Source organism: Talpa occidentalis, unplaced genomic scaffold, assembly GCF_014898055.3.
Source record: "Talpa occidentalis isolate TD23 unplaced genomic scaffold, MPIMG_talOcc4v2.1 talOcc4.9, whole genome shotgun sequence".
Classification (NCBI taxonomy): domain Eukaryota; kingdom Metazoa; phylum Chordata; class Mammalia; order Eulipotyphla; family Talpidae; genus Talpa; species Talpa occidentalis.
In genome coordinates, this window is record NW_023605305.1 from 23640767 (window position 1) to 23662271 (window position 21505).

General features: G+C 38.9%; 2 protein-coding genes and 1 non-coding gene across 3 annotated transcripts in view; 1 reads left to right on the forward strand and 2 right to left on the reverse strand.

Annotated features, from left to right (window-relative positions):
• Positions 1 to 376: 376 nt before the first annotated feature.
• Positions 377 to 1901, reverse strand: GJA9 (gap junction protein alpha 9). The gene is given in 9 exon segments (XM_037501123.1): positions 377 to 688; positions 691 to 797; positions 800 to 937; positions 940 to 1074; positions 1077 to 1189; positions 1191 to 1319; positions 1321 to 1498; positions 1501 to 1637; positions 1639 to 1901. Coding segments are annotated over 9 exon segments (1512 nt in total).
• A 4348-nt stretch (positions 1902 to 6249) lies between these two features.
• On the forward strand, positions 6250 to 6356 carry LOC119237404 (U6 spliceosomal RNA). The gene has a single exon (XR_005123329.1). It is a non-coding gene; the product is annotated as a U6 spliceosomal RNA (small nuclear RNA).
• A 960-nt stretch (positions 6357 to 7316) lies between these two features.
• RHBDL2 (rhomboid like 2) overlaps positions 7317 to 21505 on the reverse strand; it is a 25349-nt gene continuing 11160 nt past the window's right edge. Inside the window, exons 3-7 of the mRNA XM_037500716.2 lie at positions 16339 to 16394; positions 15659 to 15759; positions 13423 to 13483; positions 9795 to 9856; positions 7317 to 9011 (exon numbers count right to left, since the gene is read on the reverse strand). Coding sequence (XP_037356613.1) covers positions 8832 to 9011; positions 9795 to 9856; positions 13423 to 13483; positions 15659 to 15759; positions 16339 to 16394 — 460 coding nt within the window. The 3' untranslated portion in view covers positions 7317 to 8831. The remainder of the gene's footprint in view (positions 9012 to 9794; positions 9857 to 13422; positions 13484 to 15658; positions 15760 to 16338; positions 16395 to 21505) is intronic.

Here is a 21505-nt window from a genome sequence, read left to right on the forward strand (position 1 = left end):
TAATTTTTTATTTCTCAGATAGCCTACCTAACTATACTCTAGACATATCAGGAAACCGAAGTCCTGAGGGCAAACAAAGTTTAATCTTTCAGAAGTGAAAGATTGGTAACTAAACTAAAGGAGGAATTTTATACCCCAAGAACAATTAAGACTGTAATCCCTTCAAGGAAAAACCCGGCTCCAAACCAATTAGCCTCAATTCTGAACATGACAATTTTCCCAAAATTAACTTTCAAGAATTCTGAAGGGAATCCTAGAAAAGTATCCGTGTCTGGATTTAATGGCAGGCCTTTAGAACTGCTCTTACCTGTTATCTCTCTGCTCCACAAGGCTATCTCTACCATAATGTACAAATGCCTAAAAGAACAATAGCTGTTCAAAGCTGAAGGTCTGTAGAAGTCCACTTACCAATGTGGTTGTTTGTCAGCAACACTAAATGATTTGGAGGATATTCAGTAGAAGTCTTGCAGTTTCTGACCAACTCAGATTCAAAGGACAACTCTCTCAAAAGAACCAGGAGTGCTGGAATGTCACATGGTTGCAAGTCAGCCTATGAAGGAGGAAGTGTTCTGATCGAGTCCTCTCTGAACTGGCTGCTGAGGTCACCTTTAGGAAATAATGCCCTGTTTTTATCTTCATTGAAGGGACCCCACATACCTAAAAGCCACTTTGGTTTCCAGGAGCAGTTATAGCTGGTGGAGAGAAAACTCTTTGGGATGCCTGCTCCAGGCATTTGTCCAGATCTATAGCAACTCCTTGAGGAGAATAGTGATCTCTAGAGCAGTGGTTCCTTTTGCCTCTTTGTCATCAATTTCTCCTTTTTCTCTAAACTGGTTGCCATTAGCTTTCTTTCCAAATAATTTATGAGTGTCTTCCTTATTACTTGAGCCAATGGGTTGATGACTACAGGTAGTACTAAGTGTGCACATCTCACTAACAGTGCAGTTTCTTGTTCGTTCATGACGCATACCTTATCATTTCCACTGTGATTTGTGGGATCTGTCTTAAATGCAGGTGAATTTAAGCTATGGCACACTGGTGTGTGTGTTTGCTAGTCTATTAACAGATTACACAGGTACAGAAGATTCGCTTCACTGAATTTGCAGATGTGCTCTGATATGTAGCAAGACTTTGTTTTGACTTGTTCACATAGAATTCATTATGCTCATGTTTCAATTTATATTGTCCCTAAAGCCCTTTTATTTTTTTTTAAACCTAAGTGGAAAATTTCTAGAACATTTACGGAAAGTGAAACACTGGCTATGACTTGAATAAATAATAGGAATATTGTCTTTTTTGTTGGTCTTGAGACAAAAACATATATTTGGATATGGGTGACTGTGACATTTAAATATAGGCTATAAGTAAAATCCATGTAAAAGATACTGTCCAATCATGAACCCAGCTTCAACCACAGAGCGGGTGAACATGTGTACCACATCAGTACAAAGTAAGATTCCTCTGAGTGGAGCTTTATTTAGTTTCCTTTGCTCCATCGGCAAAGTTCTTGCCCCAGTCTCCTCCAATCTCCAGGCATTTCAGAATCTACCTTCCTCAGTTCTCCTCTCGTTTGAGCTTTCTTCCTCTGTCTTGCTTTCTCCAGAACTCTCACTTGGTATAAAGCATGGCCCATGTAAAACAGATGGTGAAGACACAAATATCAAAACCCAATATCTAATGAGGGAGCTAGGAAAGGCCTGGCCTTAGCACACATTTCTGCAGTCAGGTTGTTCTGTATTACAGATGAAGCCAGACTGCTCATCATTCCAGACATCTTCAGCTGCTACACCCAGAATAAGCATTCAAAATATGAACAGGATGGTGAGCCAGATCTTTCCAGTCATGGTGGAGTGGATGTGAACTTCCTCCAGAATTCCTCCAAGGAAATTCCAGTCCCCCATATTTTCTTAGTCTACTATCTCAGCTCTGAACCCCCTAAAATGGGAGGCAGATAAATTTTTCCATTCTGCTATTTCTCAAAACAAACCTATGGAGCTGGGGTACAGGCCAGAGATGCAGGGCAGGGTTGGGGGGCGGGTGAGAGAATTCCCCAGAGACAGAGTGGAAAACAGAACAGGCAGACTGACTGAAATACACTGAGAGGAGCAGATGGCGAGACAGGAGAGGTCTGCTGCACCATGTGGGTTGCTCCCTGGCTGGCCAGGGATCGAACTTATGCTGCAGAGGCTACAGATTGCTTAATAGTGCAATGCTTAACCCTTTGTGCCACCAGGGAGGCCCCAAGGATTTTTAAATCACATATGTTTAGACCTCATAATCAGTGAAAAAACAACAACAAAACATGATATTTGGGGTAAGGCTGAATATATTCTCTATTAAAAATAGAACTGTAGCATTCCTCTAGGAAAGAAGTCTTCCTACTTGACTGAAGTTTACTGTTGTTTTGTTATGTTTTATGAGAAATTTTAAAGATTTATTTTATTTATGTATACAAGAGCTGGGGTATAGACCAGAGGTGTGGGGGGTGAGAGGATTCACCAGAGACAAAGTGGGGAGCAGAACAGGCGGATCCACTGAAATATACTGCTGAGGGGAGCCACAGGCAAGATAGGAGAGGTCTGCTGTGGCATGTGGGATAGCTCCCTGGCCAGGGATCAAACTCATGACACAGTGGCTGCCCACAGCTTGATAGTGCTGAGACTTAACCCCTTTTGCCACCAGGGAGCCCCTTAATGAAAATTTTAAAGAAGTTCCTAAAACAACTGACTGATCTTATGAATCTACTTAGTAAGATTATTTTACTGAAAGGTTATAACGAAAGTCAATGACATTAAATTTTAATTTATACACAAAGGAAATGAATGTGTTTCATTTGCTAATTCAGTAAGATCTAGCATTTGATGAAGCCATAGAAAACAGATCAGGCTTTTGTTATAGAAATTTAGATTACTCCACATTTTTTGAGTGAATTTTTTATTGAAGTCATTAGCTTATAATATTATATAGGTTTCAACTATGCAGCATTATCAATCAATGTGTGTATATACTACAGTACATTCACCAGAAGTCTAGTTTCCTAACTCACATATAGAGCCCTAAATTCTGGTTTCTTTCTGGAAATTATTGAACATTTTTAGAAATCCATTTCAGTAATATTTATGAAATTTCATAAAATTCTTATACTTTGCTAGAACTTTTGTAAATCTTTATCATCTTAAATGAACTAAAAATATTTCAACTATTTTGTATTGCACAAATGCTATTAGATATTACTTGAATTAAGTGGCCATTAGGGTGGTGGTAGTATTACAGAATTTTCATTGTAAGAGTTTTTCACCTATTTAAGACATAGCTTGCTTTTGTGGGAGGGATCAGTTAAGGCGAGTTATAGTTGAAATGTTCAGATTATCAACCAGTAAGTTACATATTAAGGTTGATATTCTAAGATATCTAATAGGAATATAATCCAAGGGAAAGATTTTAAAAAGTGAATGTTTTTATTCACTTTCACTTAAAATATAAATGTATATTCTACGTCCCTCTTATCCAAACAGAAATGCTATACAGTAAAATACTGTATTAGGAAACTATAGCTACATAACAGGTTCATCACAGAAATTCTATGAGGTGGGTATATTGTTTCTCTCATTTTATAGATGAGGAAACTGAGGCACACCTTAACTCACCCAAGATCACATAGCTGGAACTTGCATTCAGACCCAGTCAGTAAGTATAGCTCTAAAGTTAGCTCTTCACTGTTTTTATTAAGTTTATTTTTCCTCTACCAGCAAACCTGAAATTTGCATAAAAGAGGTACTAAGAAGTTGTCTGTTTTCTCTTAAAAGTTTAATCATTTAATTAAGTAGTCAAATAGTGACAGTTTTGACTTTTTAAATAACTGGTTCTAGAGTCTTTAGTTCCTTTTTTTTAAAGTGTTATACAGTTTAGAAGATTTACAAAAGGATCAATTTCTAAGATTTACTTCTATTCCTAAGAGAAAAAATTCTCTTTGACTTTATCATATCAATAATATGCCCTTTGGCCCACCAACCCAAAGAACTTTGAATTGTGTTATTATTCATGTTGCTGTTTATAATAATCATAACTTAAAAACATCCAAAATAATTATCAGGCTGATCATACATAATAAATAATAATACATCCACAGTATGGAACCTTGCAACCAGTAGAAACTATAAGCATATTCTAACATAAAAATACATCTGATATACTGTTTCAGTGATATTCAGTGATATTCAGTGATATAAACTGGAACCATACGACCCCCGTTATTATCACTTTTTTATATTAGAGACATACAAAAAATCCTAGAAGGATATTCACCGAAATATTAGCTATGAGTATACCTGAACTGTGTGATTACAATTGATTTATTTTTTTTAATTACAAGTATTTTAATTTTTTTAACTAGGAACTCCTTACTATTATAATAACAAAAATAAATAAAGGATTTTTCTTAAAGGACAATAATATAACACTTCCTGAAGGAGCAGTATTATTTAGCTATCCATCTTAAGTTCAAAAACTTTAACAGCAAATGACATGAGTACTAGTATATATAGTACCACAGAATTCAAAAGTAAAATACAAAAACATTTCAGATGATTTTCTTAATTAGCTAAAACACAAACATTAACACAAACCTTCTTAGTACAGATAAGTGGGAAGCAAATCATACTTAAGTTATACCACCGCTGTCTTCAACTTGTTCTCTGAATTTGTTCCAGTGTAGGTGTAGAGCAGATTCAGTTCAATTCAATGATGAGCTAAAATCTATTTCACTTTTGGCTCATTCTTGCTTTTGAAACAGCACTGTCCAACTTTTTGCAATGATATTGGAATAGACTCTATCTGTACTATCTAATTAAAGTAGCCGCTACTATCCACACAGATAGCCTTTCAGCACTTGCAATGCTGCTTGTGTAACAGAGAAACTGAGTTTCTAATTTTATTTCATTTTAACTAAAATTTAAATAGCTACATGTACCTTGTAGCTATTTATTTGGACAGCACAGATAAAGAATAGTTATATTTCTAATATTACAGCACAGTTTAGAAGACTAAGGTTATTCAGTTAAACTGAATAAATGTTTCCTCTACAATTCAAAGTGTTGAATTTAAAACACCAGATATTTGTGTCTTTTAATGGTTATTTTGCCCCCTGGGGAATACAGCAAGATTTCATTGTTTTTGGTAATGTAGATATTTTCGTGTACCAAAAAGACTTTCTTTTTTTTTTTAAAGATTTATTTATTTATGCATGTAAGAACTGGGGTACAGGTCAGAGGTGTTGGGGGTGAGAGGATTCACCAGAGACAGATTAGGGAACAGAACAGGCAGATTGACTGAGATACACTGCTGAGGGGAGCAGCGGGCAAGTCAGGAGAGGTCTGTTGCACCATGTAGGTCACCTCCCTGGCTGGGGATTGAACTTGTGTTCAGTGGCTGGGGATAGCTTCATAGTGCTGCGTCTTAACCCCTTGCACCACCAGGGAACAACCCCCCCCCCCGCAAAAAAAAGACTTTCTAACTAAATAATAACTCCTTAATCTTCAGTCTTACTATCAGTGAGTCATGTCCCATTCATGATTCTCTTTCTCTGTCTAGTTTTCTGCTGTTAACAATTATCTTGTACTATAAGTCTTTGAAAGTTCAGAGGTAGTGATCTGGTAGGTTGGCCATGACAGATGAATAGCTCTTCCCTGGACCATTTGCTATTACCTACCCTTCAGATTAAAGGCAGACATGTCATAAAGGGGAAAAATTATATATGTAAATATATATATTATATATTCATATTTGTATGTTATATACAAATTACATGTCACATGTAATATATGTTAATACATTTGAAATACACTGATCCCCACTAAAAAGAGAGATATAAATTAAAATGAAACTTTTAACTATCAAAATGTAAATTCAGATTTATACCTTCTTTTCACAAAAGTATGAGGCAACTTGCTCTCATGTACTGTCAATAAGAATGAATACAGCTACTTAAAAGGCAGTTTACATCTATCAAAATAAACAGCATTTCTGCTTCTGGGTGTTTGGAATATTATTCATTCATTGAACATACTCAAAAATATACTGCATGTACTATGGTGTTCCTCTAGCATTGTTGGTATAATGGTATTGAATGTCCCAGCAGAGGACATTCATTATTCAGCAACTCAGAGAATAAACAAATGAACAGATCTCTAAATCATATTATAAAGCAATATGTGTCACATCTCATTTATCTTATTAAAACCTATCATTTCTGTGCTCGCTTCGGCAGCACATATACTAAAATTGGAACGATACAGAGAAGATTAGCATGGCCCCTGAGCAAGGATGACACGCAAATTCGTGAAGCGTTCCATATTTTTATTTCTGGACCTACTAAACATAGAGCTTCCATATGATCCAGCAATTCCACTCCTAGGTATTTACCCAAAGGACACAGAAACATCAATTCCAAAGAACACCTGCACCCCTATGTTTATAGCAGCACTATTTACAATAGCTAAGCTTTGGAAACAACCCAAATGCCCAAAAATAGATGACTGGATCAAGAAGATGTGGTACATATATACCATGGAATATTACTCAGCATTCAAAAAAGATAAACACATGCAATTTGCAGCAACATGGATGGCGCTGGAAGGGATCATGCTCAGCGAAATAAGCCAAAAAGAAAAAGAAAAATACCGGATGGTCTCACTCATAGCAGGAATCTAGAAAACTTAAATAAGGGACCAGGAAAATGAATAACTATAAGAAAGTGAAAATCAAAATCAACAAAAAACTATGAACCAGAGACACTTTTAGGGGGGCAGGGGCGGGAGGGGAGGGATTGGGGTCAGAATGGGGGTGCTGCAATTGTATGGGGAATATAACAATAAAATTTATTATCTAATAAAAAAAAATAAATAAAATAAAAAATAAAACCTATCATTTCTGTGTATATTAAATCAATAAAACAGACTAACTCAAACCTTTCTTAGATTAGGTAATTCTGAAAAGCAAATCATGCTCAAAAGTTACATCATAGTCATCTTCAAAACTCTTCAACTTATTCTCCAAATTTTCCCATAGGGAATGCAGAACAGATTCAGTGCAGTTCAATGCAGTGAGTCAGCCATCAACTAAATCTGTTCCCTTTTTTGCTCCTCCTGGGTAGGAAAAAAGTCTGCAAGAATACAGACCCAGTTGTTGACAGCTGTCACCACTGGGGAAAAGAGCAGCTTTGAGGTAAGAAGGTAAAAAATACTTCTTGTTCAAATCTTTGTTTAACTGAGAAGATACCCGTATTCTTTTTTTTTTTTTAAAGATTTATTTATTTATTTTATACAAGAACCGGGGTACGGGCCAGATTTGCGGGAGGCTGAAAGGATTCACCAGAGACAGTGTGGGGAACAGAACAGGCAGACTGACGAAATACACTGCTGAGAGGAGCAGCGGGCAAGGCAGGAGAGGTCTGTCACGCCATGTGGGACCCTCGCCGGTGGCCAGGGATCGAACCAGCACTGCAGAGGCTGCGGGCAGCTTCACAGCCCAGCGCTCAACCGCTGCACCACCAGGGGAGACCCCATACCCATATTCTTATACTCAAATTTTTAACAAATCCCGGATCCATTTTTCCTGAGATACTATCAATATTTTTCTCACTTTATCGAATGAAGTGTGTATGCTCCTTTCAGAAGACAGCAACATGTCTAGATGGGTGTTTCTAAATAAAATACAATGATGATAAAAGAAAAAAAATGTTATTTCCTGTGCTCGGATTACCCAAAACCACTATTTTGGAAAGGAATGTCCAACAATCTGCGTTGTCTGCAAAGAAAGGACATGAGCTTCAAGCTTTCAGATATGACAATTTACCTCTGTAAATAAGTCCTGCCTGCTCTGAGGAGAGCAACGTGAAGAATGAGAATCTTATGGATGAGAATCCAGAGTCCAGGTTCCTTGGAGTCCTAGACACACTCTTAAAACCTTTAACAATCCAGAAAATTCCCATTCTTCGTCTGTAAGGTGTGTCTACTATTCATGGCACACCCACAGAAATGTTTATTCCTATACTACTGGTCCTCCAATAACATCATTTTGTTCAAGGTTTTTTCATTATAATGTTATGAGAAAAAACAAAATTCACTAAGTTAATGTTATTCAAAGAGCTGCAGCTTTTCTTAAAGCCCCAGCTTCTAAAAACCTACTGACAATGTTAAATAAGGCCTCACTGTGCTCCTATAATGCTCTTAACCTTCAATGTTTGGGGAACATAGCACTGTTAGACCTAGAAGGGAGGAAAGTGTGGGATTTCAATGTACCATAAATTCTGCCCTTTCTTAGACAAATTACTTGATTTGTTTAAAGAGTCTCCACATACTCTAAGATACAGAGTAATAACTACCATTCTGGGTTGTTAAAAAGATTAGCACTAATTTCTACAAAGCACCTCAAACAATGATCAATCAATTCAAACAGTGATCCAAAGTGATTATTAATAGTCTGACACAGATATGAAAAGTGTTTATTGTCAGCATAGTACAGAATTATGGATTCTAGTAAGCAATCTGCAGAATATATCATCCCTTTAAGAGGCCACATACATGTGCACCCAATGCCTGGAAAAGACCTAATCTCTAATTTTCACTTCCCTTTTTTCTCTTCCTCTTCATTCCCACCCTTAGTATTCAGAAACCCCTTCCTTAAACTGTAAGTCCTTTTATAAACAGTCTTTGGAACTGAAGACCTGAGTGGTGCTTTGCCCTGCATTTGCTGGCACTTCTCAGTTTCTTCATAGATTCTCCAGCTTTTTTCCCAGATGGCTCTCTTTATTAATTGGTTTATGATAGAGCAGGTCAGTTTGCTGGAGACAGGAAAATGTTGAACAGCACAGCAAATAAAACACAAGCTAAATAAGCTGCAATTGCCGCCCAAAACCTTGGATCTTTCAGCAGTGCCTGATCAAAGCAGCTAAACACAGTGTAACCTATGGACATTCCAGCAAATCCACCTGCAATGTGAGCTGCGAAAGACACCTTGGGAGGGGGGAGAGGAATGTAAATAAGTGATGAAAATACTACTTGCATATTTCAGTTGTATCTCTCTAACTCAAAAACAAATACCATCACAGTCAAACAAGTCTTAAAAGTCTAAATAACAAGGAAGTAAATAAGGCAAAGAGCCATAAAGCCTTGTGTTCACATAGAAGGAAATGTTCTAAGACATGAAAAACTAAAAAAATTCATTTCACAGATGCTCCAACTACCCAGAAAGAGCCATTGTTCCTCATTTCCCTTGAGTATCATCACATTTATGTTATTTCTGCACAGTGCCAGCCAAGAGAGTAAGAGTTGAGTTGCTGTGATGGATCTCTATGGGAGCATAATCTGACCCCACACAAATGGAATGTCAGAATTAAAGCATAGATGAAACAAAATAAATACTCAGAAACTACCAAATTCAGGCTGATTCCAATAAAACTGGAAATCTTTTGTCAGTTTTCTTTATATTTAAAGCCATCTGGATCCAAGTTTTCATTGCTAATTTTCAATTTGCTTTTTACTCGCTGTGGACAATGCAGTCCCTTCCCTCCTGCTCTGAAACAGCGACCATACAATGTGGCAGCTGCAGAGAAGTTGAGCCAGTTGGTCAGGGCTCTGAGAATTAAGTAAAAGTCTGATTTTCTTGGGAATTTTCTTAATTTCCAAATGGCAATCTGAATGACCTACATAACAGAATTGTCCCATTTAATGACACTTCTCAGCTCTTGATATGATAGGTAAACAATTTTTCATCAGAAAATAATAAATTGAACTCACCGGTGACCCGCTTGCAGGGACAAAGAACCTCCTGTAGAGAGCAAATCCCATGTCTGACCCAACTAGAAGGAAAAACAACCTGATAAAGCTCCAGCACCATGTGTTTCTGCTCCCTCTCCAGAAGCAGTAGCAGCTAACATATACTGAGACTACTTCTGTGCCAGGTGCTGTTCTGACATGTGTTAACATGCTTTAACCTCTCATTAATAGACAACCCTGTGAACTAATACTACCATTTTCCCATTTTGCATATTTATTCATCCAGTATTTATTGATTGTATTCTAGTGTCAGGCACTATTCTAGGCAGTGGAGATACAACAATGAACACAGCAGACAGCCCTGTCCCATAGAGCTGATGGTCTGGTAGGGTGAGGCAAACAAAGAAGTAAAACATACAGTTTGTCATGGTGCTAAGGAGAATAGGGAATGCTGGGAGTAGGGTGTACATTTTAGTAGTCAGGGAGAACCACACTGAGAAGATGACATTTGATGGAAGTGAATGTGCAAGTCATTCTCCAGGTGAAAGAAGTCTTTCAGGCTGAGGGATGAACAAGTGCAAACTCCCTGTGGCAGGAATATGCCTAGTGTTTTAGAAATACCAAAGCAGTTGATCTGCCCAGCTCAGTGGTTTGCAAAGTATAACGCCAGCGGTGGCAGCAGCCAAGAGAAGCAGCAGCACCACCACCTGGGAACTTATTAGAAATTAAAATTCTCAAGCACACCCCAGATGTATTGAACCAGAAACAGCAAAGGGAGGGCTCTGTGTTTTAATAAGACCTCCAGGTGATTCTGGACTAAAGTTAGGAATCAAAGGGATAGGGAATGAGATCAAACAGGTAGCAAGGGACAGATCTTATAGGGGACTTACAGGCCACAGGAAAGATTTTGACCTCTTCTGAGTGATAGGAAGACTTTGAAAGTTTTTGAGTGACACAGCATGTTTTTAAATGACCATTCTGGCTGCTTTAAATAAACAGACTACGCGGGAGTAAGCACAGGAACAGGAAGACAAGCCAGATTACACTAGTGCAGCAATCCAAGTGAGACGTTTTTATATATAAAGAAATCAAGAAACAGAGCTGAAGTACTTGCCCCAGGCCACACAGCTCAGAGGCAGGCACAGGACTTGAATCTTCTGGGAAACTCCACTTTCACCCACCACACTCATTGCCTCTAATTATCAGGAGTACTGAAGGTGGGCCAAGAAAAGAAATGAGTCCACAGTCTCCAATGGACAGCAAGAATCAAACTTAGACATTCTTCAAATCAGTGAGCTCTGTGCCGCAAAAGCGCTTCTGGGGCTTCTTGGCCTAGAACTCTGCCAGACATGTGTCGTCACTTGGAAACATCTCATACAGCTGTCGCATTCCACCCTAGTTCCCTGCGCTCTAGTTCATGAGCCACCGTGTCCTAGTAGACAAAAAGACGGAGTCCTTGCCTTTGGGAAAATAGCACCAGGATCATGTGTTCTGGCTCACTTTCCGTTGAATACAGTATTGACCCTGAAGTCACTGGACAGGAATTGAGGTCGAGTCAAGTACTCAATTTAATTGTACGTGACTATTACACAAAATGTTAGATAAATGTGTTATATGGTATTTTAATCATGGTTCGCACTTCCTGATCCAGTATAAATAACACAGAGAGATTGGGCCAGGAAAGTAGAACTTTTTAAAACTACTGCCAGAACTAGCAGCACTGACTTATTGAAAACAGTTACTCTGGTTTAATCTTCCAGGACAGAAGCCTCCTCTATAGAAGTCTTTATAACCTTCGCATGTCAGTTTCTCCATTCCTTTTCTCTCTTATCTTGTCCCTATCCTACATACCTCTGCCTGGCTCTTACTGCTTCCTAGGGAAGTTTGCTTCTAAATTGTGGTAGTGTCTAAATGGAGATATGTCTTCTCACCTAAAAAGAAGCCCCTATTCTCATAAAACAAATCATTGTCCTTACTAAAAAACTGATACTCATTTTAAAAGATTTCCCTTTATATAGACTTTTTTGATGGATGAAAATGAGATTTTTCCAAAGGGAAGCTACTGAGCTTTGCTAGAATACACAGCCAACAATTAAAGCTTGATGATGGAGATCCTCCAGGTCAACTGTCCTTCACAATTAAGGATACCTAGCATTTTTTAAAGATTTATTTTTTATTTATACAATAGTTGGGTTACAGGCCAGAGGCGTAGGAGGGTGAGAGGATTCACCAGAGACAGAATGGGGAGCAGAACAGGCAGACAGACCAAAAGCACTGCTGAGGGGAGCAGCGGGCAAGGCAGGGGAGGTCTGCCATACCATGTGGGAATATCTCTGGCCGGCCAGAAATCAAACCCGCACTGCAGAGGCTGTAGACAGCTTCACAGTGCTGTCCTCAACCTGCTGCGTCACTGGGGAGGCCCAAGAATACTTAGCATTTGAACAAAAAAAAAAAACCTGGACACATTTTTCCCAAGGAGACATATTTAAAATGAAAATGTACTTGTATTTTAGTAATCTGGTATGTGTTTTAACTTGCCTCATTTTCAACAGTGGGCAAACTAGGGCAAAGAGCTTTTAGAAGAGATGTTTACCAGGAAGTGGGACAAGTGAGTGTCGGCTAGTTGGTCCTGTCCACCCTGTAAGATGTCTGTGAATATAATCACTCAGTGACATATCACTCACCTCAAAAATGATGTAAGGTTACATAAGCTATCTTTGGCACTTCCCTGTGCATGAGCAAGGGGTTTTTATTCCAACACTGAGGCATATTAAGAGTATTAAGACCATTTCTCCATCAAGGGTTTGACACTCATTTTACAAAAGCCATCCATCATCACAGAAGAGAAGCAGACTGACTGGAGGCCCAGGTGACTTGAGAAACAACATTTTCATCCAAGGATTTATCTCTGCTCTGGTTGGCAAGTCAGGCAGCAGCTCTGCTCTGCTCTGCTCCTTAGCCACTTGCCTGTTCGCCTCTCCACACTCATAGCATTCACTCACTGAATTTCTTATGGAAAAAAAAAACTTATTTACAAAATGGTATAAACTGTAAACAAGTGATTTCCTTTCTCTCAGAGTGAATTATTGTTTTGACCATTAGGCTGTTCACAAACTCAGTTGAGTCTCTTTCCTCAGAGGCAGTAGTCCCTCTTCCAACAATAGAGATAATTGAACTCCTGATACCAATTAGCAAAATTTTCTTTACCATATGACAGTCAAAACATTAGGCTTTATCAAATGTCACCTCTGTCTTGCCTTCAAGTCTGACAGGTCAGCCTATGCCCCCACCACCTCCCTACTCCCCTTACATTCCCACCCCCCCAAACCTCACCCTCTCCACCCACCTCCCCGCCATGCCCTGTGTGTATACAGCTTTAGCTGGAGCAGTTCTAGAAACAAATTACTGGCCCTGACTTTGCTTTTATTTTCTTCTCCACTGTATGGCCTGTCACTAGGCAGAAATCTACCATACTTCAGATGCAGCTAAAACTCCATCTTTCTGCTTAGAGTAATGAAGGCAGCCAATTCATTCTGATTCTAGGCTAGCCATCATTCTACATTTTAGTGCTTAGGAAATATGAGAAGACCTTCCGAAGATCCAACAACCCATAAAACTGAAGTGTGAAATGTTCACAGAACAAACTTACCTATAAGGACGATGATCAGTAGTCTGACAATTCCAAAGGCAGGAATCATTTCTCGAAAATTCTTGCAAAAGAGATAAATAACACTAATATAAGCTCTTTATCTTTATTGGCAAATGAAACCTCAACCTTACTCCCTCTTCATCTCCTTGTTCACTTAAAATCAAGTTGGAGTGGTAAATAATTACAAATCAATGCACTGGTGTAACAGCTCAGTTTTCAAATGCCTTTAGGAAGTACAATGCTGTTACACTTTGGAGAACAAAAGGCAACATGGTATTTCATCCCATGGGAGAAACTAGACACAATTTTATTAGCAGTACATAACCAAAATATAAAGTAATTTAGGATCAACACTTAATGCATCAATAGATTTTAAAAAAAATGCTGTCAAAACTAAGTCTGATGAAATATTCCCCAGGTTGGTTTTGTTTAGTTTTGGTTAATGTTCACTTGATATTTCTCTATCCTCTTTCTGTATAGGGGTTAGCAAAGACTTACTAAAATTCAGTATTACCTTAGTTTTTTGAGGTAATTGTCAAAAAATTGAAAATGTTGGGTAAATAGACATTGATTTTAACTTTCCATCTAGCTCACAGCAACCTGGTGTGTAACTAGAGAACTGAGTCAGAAAGACACTTCTATTTTAATTTATTGAGTTACTTTTCCTATCAGTTTCCTATCAGTTTCAGTTACTAACTCTTTCCAAGGAGTAAAGATGCTGAAATCGCTACATTTGTTCTAAATTGACTGTTTTCAAACTGTTGTGACTGTGACTTACAGTAGAAATAATCCAATCCATAACAATCCTATAATAAACAATAAAACAATATTTACCCTTACTACCCTGATACATACTGGATTTTTTTGTCTTTTTCTCATTTGTGGGTAGAGCATACAAAGCTCCTTTCAAGTTAGACAGAGAGCAGGATACTTGATCGCCCTTGGGCAATAAGTATACAGCCCCGAGGTTTGGCTGGGAATGCCAGGGGGCTGGTGACTGATATGCTTTGCACCCCAGGGACTGATCAGAGGAATGCCTTGTTAATAAGATTGGAGCCATGAGCACATGTGTATCATTGCTCTCCCTGAAGCCCAAAATCCAGTGTTCAGTTTAACCCACCCTTCTCTATCAATAAAAAGACCAGGATCTTGCTCTTGAGCAGCATCCTGCATCCCACAGCCTGCTCTATCACTCTCTTTTCTTTATCAGCGGTATTGCTAACATAACACTTTCTTTTCTTTTTGTTTAATTTTTGGGCACAGTCCCTAAAAATGAGCACACAGCCACTAATGGGTTACAACCCGAAGTTTGAAAATCATTTTTCTAAATGACTTCTATATTTGGAAAAGTTTTCATAATTTTATACTGCCTCTAGGAGAAAATTTTTTAAGTATGCTTTCATAGTTAAAGGATTAAAAGCAAGTTACGATTTTTGCCTGTTTTAAAAAGTGGTTGGCATTCTCACACACTGTCCCATGAGAATGTACAATGGTGTGCTGTTTGACATCACTATGAAAATTTAAATCCTTCATCTATTAAATACACTTCTAGGAATTTATCCTACCAAAAAAAAAAAAAAACACAAATGGAAAAAAACAAATGTCAAAGAACATTTCTAATAGCATTATTTGTAAATCTGAACAGCTAGAATCAACACAATTTTTTTTCAGTGAAGGAGTCCATAAATCATGATCCACCTATACAGCAGGTACTGCAGAAAATTTAAAAAGCCTGAGGTGGGCTTCTATGTACAAACCTGGGTCAGGATGCTCTATGTTACAATGTAGAACAGCATATGTAAGGCTGATTCCATTTTGTAGCATTAATATTGGTAGGATTGTGAATACACAGAGAAAAAGGGCTGAAAAGATATATAGCAACTGTTAACTGATACTATCATCAGAACTTTGACTTTCTATTTTTCAATGTAAAATTTTATTTAGGTGGCATTCATAATGCACATGCAGGTATGGAATGTATGCCTGAATTCTATATAATGTTTTAAAGTAATATTCAATAAAAATTAAAAATTAAATAAGATTTTATTTAGTAACCATAACTTTTGAGATGGGGGGCAGAATAAAGATAAAATATGAAAGGAAAACTCTGGTGTCTCTACAATTCTCTAAAAGAAAAAGAGTGCTCATAAATTTGATAAGTGAAGGTTTCCTGGAGCAAATACCAGTTTTTGTTTTTTTTAAAGGGGTCCATAGATTGTGTTCCCAAAGTTCTTACCACTAGGACATTCATAAAATAGCCTCCCATCAGAGCATAGACTCCTCCTGAAGCACCCACAAGAAATTTGAGTGGGTCAAAGATGGAGCTGGCAAGGGATCCTAAAGAAATAAAAGCAACAGATCAGAAATCATAAACGATAAAGCTTTGTAGAGCCTCCCTGGTGGTGCATGGGGTTAAAATGCACCCTATGAAGCTGTCTGCAGCCACTGCAGCATGAGTTCGATCCCCAACCAGGGAGCTACCCACATGGCACAGCAGACCTCTCCTGTCTCGCCTGCTGCTCCCCTCAGCAGTATATTTCAATAGATCTGCTTGTTCTGTTCCCCATTCTGTCTCTGGTGAATCTTCTCATCCCCCACACCTCTGGCCTGTACCCCAGTTCTTATATGCATAAATAAATAAATCTTTACCAAAAAAAAAGATAAATCTTTGTAATCTAAGGTAAAAATGTGGGGAGCTTGGATCATTATTATTGACAAACAGCAAATTAACTTTGTCCATATACAGAATTATACCGATGAGTGCTAGCTACCTCAATTTTTCTGAAACATAAAATTTTTGATGACAAGAGCACTGTCTCTGGAGCCAGAATTACTAGGTCTGTGACTTGAGTAAGTTTCTTAATTCTGTGTGCCTTAATTTCCTTACCTAGAAAATGGGGTTTTAAAAGAACTGACCTCCATGGATTGCCAGGGGAAGGAAAGGAACTGATATGTGCATCACACTTAAAACCCTGCCAGACATGAATTATATATGTTAGTTATTTGGTCAAAATATCCCACACATTTAGTCAAAAATACCTGAGATATTCTAACTTTTTATTATCTAATGGCAACTTTCTCACAGAGTCAAGATGTGGCCTCAGAATCCTTCTCAACATACCATTCAATCAGATTTACCAAACAAAACAAAATCTATGTGCTTACCCCATCTTAGATCATATAAACCAACACAAAACTTTAAAACAACCTTTAAAACTCTAAGATGTTCTCTCTGTACTGCTTATTACTTGATCTCTTGCTTTTAAAGCCCTCCTTCATTCCCTAAGATACAATACAATACCTACTTTATACACAAAAGACAAAGTGACCCTAGGGAGCTTATAATCGGATGAGCAAACAATTACCATAAGATGCATATTTTAACAACTACTCTGATGAAAAAATGTAATAAACTTGAAAAATAAAAAGTATAATAAATTTGCTATGGAAGCACATAGGAAGGAATGACTTTTTCACTGGAAAATAATTCTGCTTCTCTAAGAGTCTTTGTATTAAACTTTGAGGAATCGGGCCTCCCTGGTGGCACAGGTGGCTGAGCGCCGCACTGTGAAGCTGTCCACAGCCTCTGCAGCATGGGTTCGAACCCAGCCAGCCGGAGAGAATCCCACATGGCAAAGCAGACCTCTCCTATTGCTCCCACTGCTCCCCTCAGCAATGTATTTCATCAGTCTGCCTGTTCTGTTCCCCGCTCTGTCTCTGGTGAATCCTCTCACCCTCCCGTGAATCTGGCCTGTACCCCAGTTCTTGTATAAAAATAAATAAATCTTTAAAAAAAAAACTCTGAGGAATCTAAAAGATTTGGAAACGCAAGAAGGTATTCAAGACATAGGAAAGTAGAAAGGCAAAGACACAGACACAAAGGAATATGGATGACTGAGATCGGAGAGAAGTCATTTAATAGGGTTACGGCAGTGGTTTTCTTTTTTATGGGTAGAATAGTGGTTTTCAGATGTTAACCTGAATTTGATGGGGTAGTTGCATCTTTGTCATATATGTAATTTATTTTTAAAATCCAGATACAAGGCCTCCCTGGTGGCTCAGCGGGTTGAGCGCAGCGCTGTGAAGCTGTCCACAGCCTCTGCAGTGCGAGTTTGAATCCCGGCCGACCAGGGAGATACCCACTTGGTGTGGCAGACCTCTCCTGTCTTGCCTGCTGCTCCCCTCAGCAGTGTTTTTGGTCCATCTGCCTATTCTTTTCCCCGCTCTGACTTTGGTGGGTTCTCTCACCCTCCTCATCTCTGGCCTGTACCCCTGTTCTTATATAAATAGTCTTTAAAAAAAAAAAAAAAGATAAAATACAGACAAAAATGCTTGCTTCTGGCCATAATGGAGTAACAAGGGTAAGATTTACCCACCTGATTAAAACAGCTTAAAGCGCTAGAAAAAAAAAAATAACCAATGGCCTTCTAGATATTGGACATCAGACAACAAAGGACAGTGAACCCTAGAGTAAAAATAAATAAGATGAGTTGTCCACTTGCTGGCTTACTGCCTTGAGAGAGATTATAGGCTGCAGTGCCTGAAGGGGAATTCAAGCAGAACACAGTAAAATTTAAGATGATAAGATAGTTTCCTCAACTAAAGCTCACAGGACAGAGTTTAAAGAGGAGAGGGTTACACAAAGAGGAACATGTAACAAAATTGCCCAAACCAAGGAGTGAACCAAGAAGGAGTAAGAGGAAGATGACCTGTTGCTCACACAGCCCCCAGAAAGGCTGAGTAATTTTCCAAATAAGAAAACCTTGTAGGGCCTCCCCGGTGGCGCAGCGGTTGAGCGCTGGGTTCGAAGCTGCCTGCAGCCTCTGCAGCCGGTTCAATCCCCGGCTGCTCCCTGGCCACCAGAGGAGGGTCCCACATGGTGCGCAGACCTCTCCTGCCGCCCGCTGCTCCCCTCAGCAGTGTCCTTCGGTCCTTCTGCCTGCTCTGCTCCCCGCTCTGGCTCTGGTGAATTCTCTCACCCTCCCGCGCTTCTGACTGTACCCAGTGCATGTATAAACCAAACAAACAAACAAATAATAAATAAATAAATAAGACATGCCTCTAGAAAATTTAAAAAAAAAAGAAAACCTTGTAATCAGGGAACACAGGGCAAAGTATACTCAAAAGTGCAGCATTAATAATAGGAAATAACTAGCACTGAACATGACTCAGAACAGTTTCACTTAGCAAATTTTACCAGAAAGGATCAAACTTATCCAGATAACTGAGTTCCAAAACAAACTAAGGCATAGTTTGTCAGTTTCTTAAAAGTTAGACATACCCTTATAATAGGATCCAGCCATTGCATTTCCAGGGTATTTACCCAAGAAAAATGAAAACAATTGTTCACACAAAGACTTATGCACAAACATCTATAGTAGCTTCATTTGTAATAGCCCCAAACTGGAAACAACCGAAATGTCCATCAGCAAAATAATAAACAAACTGTGGCATTTCCACACAGTGAAATGTTCCTCAGCAGTAAAAAAGGAGCAACTTTCGATACAAACAACAATATGGATAAACCTCAAAATGCTTATTCTGAGTGACAGAAACCTAACCAAAAAGTAGTACATATTCTATTACTGCATATATTAAAAAATTCTAGAAAATATGAACTAATTGGTAATGACAGAAAATAGATCAGAAGGTAGTTGGCAGGGAAATATAGGGGAGGGCCAGGGAGAAGCAGGAGGGAGGGATTCCCTAGGGTTGTTCACATTTTGGAGAATAATGGATATTATGTTCTTTATTTTTATTGTAGTGACAGTTCCATTATTATATACATATATCAAAACTTGTCAAATTGTACATTTTAAATATGCATGGTTACACTTGAAACTTATGTAATGTTATAATACAATGTTACCTCAATAAAAAATTTAAAAATAAATGTGTGCAATTTATTGTATGTCAATTATACACTAAACAGAAAGGGAGGAAAAAAAACAGATCTCAGGGCCATATCCCCAGAGATTCTGATTCAGTAGATCTGGGTGGAATCTGGATGGCTTTGGACATATCCAGCTCTGTGGGTGATTCTGATGAGCAATCAGGTAGAGGACACTGGGCTGGGGTGCAGACCAACACTTCTCAGTCTTCATGTGATACAAATCACCTTTGGATTTGTCTAAATGCAGATTTGATCATGGATCTGCTGACTCAATATGCTGCATTTTAACAAGCTCTAGGTGATATCGACACCACTGATGCATGACCTACATTTTGCCAGAGCAAGGGTATGGAAAATGGAGATGTATTACTTATAAAGGAATCTAGAAAAAAAAGCAAAGCAAGAAAGGCAAGGGGTGGAAGGAAACTTCTGGAGCTGGCATTGACTGTGATGGTTTCACAATGTATGCTTCTCTCCAAATTCACATTATATACATTAAATTTGTACATGTATATGTCATACCTTTAAAAAGAGGTTATAAAAAAACATATCCTTTCCCCCTAACTCCATGTATAATTTCTTTTTTGAACATTCATAAAGAAGGTTATGCTTCCTTAAAAAAAAAAGAAAGAAAGAAAAAAGAAAAAAAGAAAAGCAAGGCAATGGGACCAGGCAGTGGAGGATAATGTAAGGCAACCTAGATATTCTGACTTTCTTCTGGCCACTATAAATGTGTTAGGAAGGGCAAAATCTGACATAATCTGTGTTTGGGGAAAGTGACCAGGGCATCACCATGAAGGACAGACAAGAATGTTAGAGAGAAACCTGGCAAGACGCTATTGCAAAAACAGGCAGAGGATGTGAACAGGTTATTCACGCTCTCATGTCTCTCTCTAGTCTGAAACCAGGACAGAGCTGACTCCACACGCTGAAATCAAGCTGGGAGGGAAACAGGAGTGTCGAAGATGGAGCATTGCAAAGCTTCCCAGGGCAGGTAAAAGTGACATGTGCAAGAACAGAAGTAGAAGGTTGGAAAACAGGAACCACAGAAGCAGGTAGGAGGCAGGGAGGGGAGTATGTCACTAAGCCTTGTCAGTCCTAGTTTTTACAGGTGTCATCACTGCTTCCTGCTTCCTAAGCCAACCCCCAAGGCTGACAAAGTTGGAATAGGTTAAAAAAAAAAAAAAAGCACTGCAATAAGTCAGATATTTCCCAAAAAATATATATTTTGGAGTCCTAACCTCCAGCACCTGAGAATGTAGCTTTACTTGGAAACAAGAATGTTGCAGATGGAATAAGCTGAAGTCCTCTTGGAACACAGAGCTCCACTCAGCCAATATGACTGTATTCTTACAAGAAGAGACACAGGGCCTCCCCTGGTGGCGCAGGCGGTTGAGCTCAGCGCTGTGAAGCTGTCCACAGCCTCTGCAGCGCCGGTTTGATCCCAGCCAGCCAGCGAGGGTCCCACATGGTGCAGCAGAGCTCTCCTGTAGCGCCTGCTGCTCCCCTCAGCAGTGTATTTCGTCAGTCTGCCTGTTCTGTTCCCTGCTCTGTCTTTGGTGAATCCTCTCACCCTCCCACGAATCTGGCCTATGCCCTGGTTCTTGTATAAATAAAAAAATAAATCTTTTTTTTTTTTAAAAAAAAAAAGAAGGAGACAGACAGATGAAGAGAGCAGTGGAGGCGGAGGCTGAAGCACAGCAGCAGTGAGCCAAGGAGGGCAGCAGCGAGCCAAGGAGGACCACAGACACGCCCTCCATGTGTGGAGGGCATCACCACCACCAAAAGCTAGGAGAGGCGGGGATTTCCCCCACAGGTTTCAGAGGGAGCATGACCCTGGTGATACCTTGATTTCAGGTGATATAGTTCTATTGTTTTAAGCTACACAATGTATGGTATTTTGTTATGGCAGCCCAAGAAAATCAATATAACCTCCCAATGCAATATATTTATCTACCTACAAATCATATATCTGTGAAGGAATAGGTCTTTTCAACAGGTTGTTCTAGAGTGATTAGACATCCAAGTAAACAAATAGCACCTCAATCTAAAGCTTACACCATATACAAAAGTTGACCAACTCAATATAAAGCACATCTTTAAATGCAAAGGGTAAAACTACAAATTAGAAGTTAACATAGGAGAAAATCTTCAAGACCTAGGGTGCAGCAGAGTTCTTAGACATTAACA